This window comes from Mus caroli, chromosome 13 (genome assembly GCF_900094665.2).
Source record: "Mus caroli chromosome 13, CAROLI_EIJ_v1.1, whole genome shotgun sequence".
NCBI lineage: Eukaryota > Metazoa > Chordata > Mammalia > Rodentia > Muridae > Mus > Mus caroli.
In genome coordinates this window covers 89095993-89104008 of record NC_034582.1, presented here as the reverse complement: position 1 = coordinate 89104008, position 8016 = coordinate 89095993, and the positions used below count along the sequence as shown (strand labels likewise).

General features: G+C 43.6%; 1 protein-coding gene across 1 annotated transcript in view; it reads left to right on the top strand.

The window, feature by feature from the left end:
* The window catches only part of Crhbp (corticotropin releasing hormone binding protein), a 13572-nt gene extending 6060 nt beyond the window's left edge, over positions 1 to 7512 (top strand). The window contains exons 6-7 of the mRNA XM_021181039.2: positions 2569 to 2686; positions 6790 to 7512. Coding sequence (XP_021036698.1) covers positions 2569 to 2686; positions 6790 to 6947 — 276 coding nt within the window. The 3' untranslated portion in view covers positions 6948 to 7512. The remainder of the gene's footprint in view (positions 1 to 2568; positions 2687 to 6789) is intronic.
* The last annotated feature ends 504 nt before the right edge of the window (positions 7513 to 8016 follow it).

Genomic DNA, 8016 nt, shown 5'->3' with positions numbered 1-8016 from the left:
TGGCACTCACTTTGTAGACCAGGCTGGCCTCGAACTCAGAAATCCGCCTGCCTCTGCCTCCCGAGTGCTGGGATTAAAGGCGTGCGCCACTACGCCCGGCTAAGCCATTTCATTCTTGATGAACGATCTAGAATCTGGTGGGATACATGGTAACATATTAGGAAATCTGTGATTTTGGTATGAAAGCTCTAAGAATAATTTTATATTCCCCTTAATATTTTTTGTGTCTACTGTGTTCTAGGCATCTATTCCTTTGAAAACCTACTTTTTGAGGCCTGGGTATTGAAAGCTGGGTATGGTGGTTTATACTTGTAATCCCAGTACTGAGAGACTGAGACAGGAGAACTTCTTGTGACAGGCTTGCATGATCTTCCCTTTACTAGTACTACCAAACAACAACAATAATTTCCTTTGTTCAGGGACTATTCTAGGTTCTAGAAATAAGCAATGAACAAGGCAGGTCCCGCTCACAGGTAGCCTATTTGAAGTGGGATGTCACAGGCAAAATTATCATGAATTTCAAATCACGGTAAGTCTGTCCAGAAAATGCAGCAGAGTGGATTGACAGGAGCTGGAAAGTGGGTAGATGGAACTGTCTGAGACAGTGTGGTCAGGAAAGGAAACTTAGATTAGAAGAAGCAGCATCCATAGGAGGCAGGAGGAGCAGATGGAACAGTGCTTGCCCAGGAAGAAACAGGTTTACTGGACCCTAGACACAGGAGGAAGCAAGCTCGAGAGGGAGTTGGGCAGAACCACATGTGCTGCCCGCCCGGAGAAGGTTGTGTGCAGCAGGAGTAGCGGGAAAGCCTTTGGGGTTGGGTGGGAAAGGACCTGATGTGTGCTGTCCTGAAGGTCATTCTGGCTTCCACCTGACGAATGGGCTGGGGGACACGCTGCGAGATGCCTCACATTCCCCGTGAGAAGACTCTGTGGTTGTGCTAGAGAACCGCTGAAGATCATCCCATAAGCACCTCAGCTTTCATGTGTGCTGGGGGTGAGACTTCAGATGTTCAGAATGAACAGTGCGGACTTGGCTTCCGGTTCAACAAGCTGGAGTGAGCCTTTAGCACAGGGTCACAATCTAGCAAGAGAAGGTAGGAGCTTAACACTTCAACAAAGACACACAGGAGCTGCTGAGGCCCCGGAACCCCAGACAGGTCCCCATGCAGCTCACTTTCTGCCACTGTTTACAAGAACACCTGAGAGGATTCCAAAGAGGAGAGAGATGGCATCACTCACCAAGTGGAAACTTCCGTCTATCTACTCATGGGAAGGGCAATTATTGTTCTTCCACTCTTAAATAGCTTGTTTGAATGTCTGTTCACAAACTTGTGCACAGTGGGCCTAATTAAATCTTTATTTCATCATGTAATGAAATTACGTTTGAAGTACCTAAGCATACAGTCATGCTCATAGTAGGTTCTTTAAACATAAGCAGACCCTGTTGTTTCCATTCCTTAGCCAAATAGTTTGTGTGATACGATGTCTCTATTTTAGTTCCTACCACACTGGAGTGTTCTTCCCAATGTCTGACAGGTACACCGAGTGGGTGGATCTTTAAAGTCCTTGATTTTAAATTTTGGCTCCCATGTGTCAGGGTTAACTTGACCAGCCACATACCACTAGATCTCTTAATGTGTACCCATCAGTGAATAACAGGGTCGCAGACAAACCTAGCGACTGGGATGATGGGAGACCATAGAGAATGAAAATGTAGAAAATGCTTTAAAATGTCATTAAAAATTTAGTGTACATGTGCAGCCCATCACTATAATCCTGGCCCTTTGGGGGAACTGACATGAAATCAGGGCTAACCTGGGCGCTTGGAACAGGAGCCAAGTGAGACATTTGGGACTACGAACCCAGACTTTCTCTGTGTTGAGTGCGACACAGAAATCATTGTGGCTAAGAACTGTGGGAGGATGCAGGGAAGGAGGGATGGTTTCAGAGGCTCAGAATGAATTCATTTGAGTGCCATGAAAAGAATTTGTTTCCATTCAAAGGAAAGAGTAAATGGTAAATTTGGCTAACTTGAGCCCCAAATCACAGTTCTAGTCTTTTTTTTTTTTTTAACTATACCCATGAGTAATCTAAATCCTTATTTGTGGAAGACATGTTCCAAGAACAGAAATATCTCTGTTAGCAAGAGGAAAAGATGTAAGCTGAGGGAGAATACAGAAATTTAATAAACAAGTTGTAATGCAATTATAAAATGCGGGTGGCTGGGCTTTCTTTCCTCTGACTGCATGCATTAAGAGGTCCCAGTCACTTGGTGTGTGTCCATACATCTTACAGAGCTTACAAATTCCTGGTTCAATTTTTTCAGTCATGAAATTTAGGTTTTGCATGTACACATACATTGAACAATAACATATCAACTGACAAAGAACACTGATTCTCGAGAACCTTTCCCCCACCTTAAACTATTTCTGGAGTCTCTGATGTTCGAGTCAAGGCATAGTTACAGGCTGAAAGCTGACGAGAGTGTTCACTGCTCAGTGCTGGCCAGATGGACCTGTGTGATAGATTTACCTGCATCTTGCTCTCTTTGCTGCTGTGTTCTCTTAGAAACCTGTGGCTGGCTGCGGTGGGACTGGTGACTTTGTGGAGCTGCTGGGAGGAACTGGATTGGACCCCTCCAAGATGATGCCTTTAGCAGACCTGTGTTACCCCTTTCTCGGCCCTGGTGAGACAGATCTTCAGTTGTCAATTATGTGGCTGTCAGGGTTCTCTCCTTAAATACAACACTTCAACTTTTCATATACGAGAAGAGAAATTCTACTGAAACATTTGTTTTATATGTTGAGCCAATGTGAGAATTTTACTTTAGAACCTGCGTGTCGTATAAGAACCTATTACCTAAGCATTGGGCATCAAGAGAGAAACCTATGGAACAGCTAGAGTGTGTATTTAAAGAAAACTGAAAAAGACAAGGTTTCTCTACCTTAGGGAGGATGTCTGCTTTTATACTCTGGAAATTAACTTGTTTGTTGTCTGACAGTTTAAATGGAAAAAGTATCAGTGATTTGGTAACAATATAATAAGGAAATAATAGTTAAATAGCTTTATTAACTATATATGATACAACTCATGTATGTGTACATATATGTGTATATAAGTATATATACACATATTTATACACATTATATATACATATGTATACACACACACACACACACACACACATGGATTATTTACAGCCACATACACAGCAAAGCAGTAAAATTTCTAGAATATCTCTGAGCTTCTGAGTCTTTGCAACTTCTACAGGTTTGCTAGCCTCTCAAGGGCCATTGCAACCCATTCTGAGACCTCATCACTAATAAAAAGCTGCTTTAGGATGCAGATGCTGATGCTTAGGATGCAGGGGCCAGGGACCAAAGAGGATGCTCATGTGCTCAAGCTAAGGTGTATGAGGATGGCATCTGCACTACTGACCTCATGACCAAACTAGTAATTGTTGTGTGTGGTGGGGGAAGTGTACAGAGAACAACTCTGTAAGGTCGTCCTCAAACCTGTATTTCGGGTGTCAGGCGTCATTGGCAATCTGGAAAGAGACAAAAGGAATGATCAAAGCACCAATGCCAAACTGCACAGGCCATTCCCACCAGAGCCCTCCTCTCCTTCCTCCAGCAAAGCAAACCAACATCTTGATCAGTTGTATCCTGATGTTAAAACAAGCTCACCTCACCAGTATTTTCCCCCCTCTCGGAGCTACTGCTGAGCCCTCAGTAAACAAAACAGCTCTGAAAGAGAATTCATGCACACAGGTAGGAGGGAAGGCCTGCTGTGACCTACCCTCTGCTCAGAAATGTCTCCATGAGACTGGACCAAGGCGAGCTATCTCACTGAGGCAACCATGGCTTTCTTCTCTTCTCTTCTCTTCTCTTCTCTTCTCTTCTCTTCTCTTCTCTTCTCTTCTCTTCTCTTCTCTTCTCTTCTCTTCTCTTCTCTTCCTTCTCTTNCTCTTCTCTTCTCTTCTCTTCTCTTCTCTTCTCTTCTCTTCTCTTCTCTTCTCTTCTCTTCTCTTCTCTTCTCTTCTCTTCTCTTCCTTCTCTTTCTTTCTTTCTTTCTTTCTTTCTTTCTTTCTTTCTTTCTTTCTTTCTTTCTTTCTTTCTTTCTTTCGGTTTTGTTTTGTTTTTGTTTTTCGAGACAGGGTTTCTCTCTGTATAGCCCTGTCTGTCCTGGAACTCACTTTGTAGACCAGGCTGGCCTCGAACTCAGAAATCCGCCTGCCTCTGCTTCCCAAGTGCTGGGATTAAAGGAGTGCGCCATCACGCTCGGCATTCACCATTGCTTTCTACAGATGTTTAAACACTGCTGAAGCTGAGGAGATTGTTTGTTTGTTTGTTTGTTTGTTTTGAGACAGGGTCTCACTACACAGCTCCAGCTGGCCTTTAATTCTAGACCTTCCTACCTCAGTCCCTGGAGTGCTGGGATCATAGGTGCACACCACCACGCCCAGAAGGGGCTGCTATGCTCAGTGGCCTTTACTCTGATGTAAGCGGTCACTGCATGTGGCTGTGTTGGTCTTCTGCTGTCACCTTCCGAGGCACTGTGTGGTTCTAGTGCTGTAGTGGGAAAGGGCCTTTAGGGAACACATTTGAGGGTAGTAACGGATATGATTGAAGAGTGTTTGTGACTTCACATTAGGGTCAAAGATGTCTTATTTCTGCTTAAATGATAGGACTTAGGTTAGGTGAAAAGATGCTAGAAACCTAGGCCAAAACATGACAAAACAAAAACAAAAATACAAAACAACAACAACAACAACCCCCCCCCAAAACAAACCAACCCCTGCTTTGTCTAACTTTTGAGCATAACTGAAACCAATGTTATGTGGTTAAAGCTTGGCTCATGTACCTCTTTGCTTAGTTTTGGACTGTTTAGGTTGCTTTAATTTTTTTTTCTTATTCATTGATTTGTGTGGAGCTGGGCACTATACCCAGAGCTTCGCACATGTGCTGAGAGCTTTATGCTGCTTACACAGCTGGCATATGTAGCTTTCCCTTCCTTCTTCCTCCATGCTTCCATTTAATCCCAAACCATAGAACTATTAGAGACCCTGCCCTTAAGATTGAATTTCGTTAGAAATGATGTCAAAACAAATAGTATGCACATTAACTAAAGGAAATAAGATTTATTATGTAGATTAAAGTTCAGGACAAAACAACCTTCCAAATTATCCAAAGAGAGATAAACCTGGCTCCCCAGGCAGAAATTAATCTAGGTTCTCTCATATTTGTATTTAAAAAAAAATCAGGCCAGGCAGTGGTGGTCCATGCCTTCAATCCCAGCACTTGGGAGGCAGAGGCAGGTGTATTTCTGAGTTCGAAGACAGCCTGTCTACAGAGTAAGTTCCAGGACAGCCAGAGCTATACAAAGAAACCCTGTCTCGGGGAAGAAAAAAAAATATGTATATATCAGGGTTGAAACCTATCATTCCTTCGAACAGATTTTCACCTTAGTGACATAACTGTGTTGTGCTTTATGTGTGCCCAGGATGTGTCTGGGGGACACCTGTGACACAGGGACAGTGGTGGCCTGTCTCAGAGAAACACCCCAGAGCTGAGAAACACCCCATTTATATAAACTGTGAGGCAGGTGGGTGAGAAAATTAAAACAGCAGAGAGAATATTATAGGATAGATAAAGCTCACATCAGGAGTCAACTGTGGCTAGGGAAAGAAGTGGGAAGTAATTTTTAATAAAAACCATGTGTCCTTCAGTGTCTGCTCAGGCACACCTGCCAGGAGAGGCGAGGAACAAAAGTGTAAGATGCCTGTATGGATACGACAATATTGGATGTCAGCCAAAAGACAATGTTCAAAATTATCCCATACCAGGACAGCTTTGAAAGGTGTTGGTAAGCAATAGAAAAGTGGCTCTCAGCCTGTAGGTCCTGACCCCTTTGAGGGTTAAATGACCCTTTCACAAGGGAATATATATATATATATATATATATATATATATATATATATATCTCAGATATTTGCATTACAACTTATACCAGTAGCAAAATTACAGGTATGAAGTAGCAACATGAAGTCATTTTATGGTTGGGGCTCACCACAACATTAACTGTATTAAAGGGTTGTAGTATCAGGATGGCTCACCTGTATTTAAAGGGTTGTAGCATCAGGAAGGCTGAGGACCACTGCCCTAAAACAAAAAAATGGCCTACTCAGTGTGTACCCACTCTGTCCAAATGTGTTTTCATTAGTGTATAAAATGTAGTCATTATCTAGACTACTGATATAATAAATGTAATAAATGGTATTATCTGGGCCACACAAACACCCAACAGTATAGACCCTCCTCTAAGAACTAACTGCCACTTGTAACCCCATCTTCTGCCCCCACCCCAAACTGTCCCCAAGACTCTCCAACCTCTCCCATACTACAGGTCAGTGTTATGTCCCAGAAGGGCCAGCATGGAGCAGAGTTCACTGGTCACCATTGTCTCCTTTGCCACTTGAGCACAGCAGGCAGGCAGAACAGGACAAAGCTCGAAGAGATATCGTGGTCCTTTCTAGCCAGCTTTCTTTATCCCGTGGTGTCCTGTAGGTGCCGAGAAAGGCTGGGTCCAGCTCATGATTCTACAACTAATTATATAGTTAAAAAAAAAGTTGTTTTGACTGAAAGTGATCTGATTGTGTCAGAGCAAGATGCCATATAACCCTGGTCTCCCACCTTCTCTGTTTAACTTAGGTAGTGAGAGCACTGGTTTGACCGACTGTTCTCTAACCTGCTGGAAAATGTTTATTCCCCTCCCCCACCCCAATTCCAGCCCAGATGAAAATTAGCTGCGACAATGCTGTGGTGCGCATGGTCTCCAGTGGGAAACACATTAACCGTGTGACATTTGAGTATCGTCAGCTGGAACCATTCGAGCTAGAAACCTCGACCGGAAACAGCATCCCAGAATACTGTTTGTCTAGTCTGTGAATGACCGGCTTCAGTGATTGACACGATGTTAGCCCAGTGAGTTCTCCACAGTTATTGTATCTGATCTTCATGGGCAGCAAGTGGAAAGTCTTCCAGTCAGTACTCCAGGCCTTGAACACGTGCACACATGAGTTCCAATTTTGCTTCCTTTTGTTATAATGTTTCAACAAACAGAAGGTAGACAACAGGTTGTTGGTGGACATGCTTGGTGCTTTTGGTATGCTGCAAACACAAAGTGGTGGAACAAGGGTCGCTGGACCCTTGGGAAAAGTGGGAAAAGAGCTATGTGCAAGGGCAGATGCTCCAAAGACAGAGAAATGGTGGCACTCACAGTTTCATGACAGAATAAAAATAAATAAATAAATAAAAGCAGAAGAAGTCAAAGTCTTGAGTATACCAAAGGAATTGCATCTGTTATTTTTACTTCATACTTCCATTCACAAATTGTAGCTATCCGTTATTAATTGATAGTACTTGTTTTTTAAACAACACTTTGTAGCATGGGAACAACCCTCCCCCTTTCCATTCATAAATCCAAATGTAAATAAATGTATGCAGAATGTTAGCGTCTCGACTGTCTGATGTATTGGCTTTCCTGGGCAGCCCCTGCCTTCATTACCTCCCTCCAAACCTCCAAAACAGAGTTTCCATGGGGGCAGACCCAAGCTATGGACTCAACTATTTTGGATCTATTGGAGTTGCTAGAACTCTGGAGTGTCTGGAATAGTTGACTGGGTTACGCAGAGCAGAGGGTGACTGCTGGGTGAGTACTGACTGTCCCTGACCAGGAAACGGGGAGCAGACGTGTTTCCATAAGTCTCCGAGGAAACTCAGGGTATATGTCTTCACCACAGAGGGCCCATCCAGCAGCTCTTGTAGGCAACTTTGTAGAAATCAGCGTACTTTACCTTAGAGCCTGCCCGTGCTGAGTGGTGGGGGTGGGGGGTGTGTGAGATGGCTCGGTGTGCAAAGTAATTTGTCACCAAGTCTGACAGATGAGTTTGATCTCTGGGACTCACATGGTGGAACCAACTCCCAAGAGTTGCCCTCTAACAGAGAGAGGGGGAGG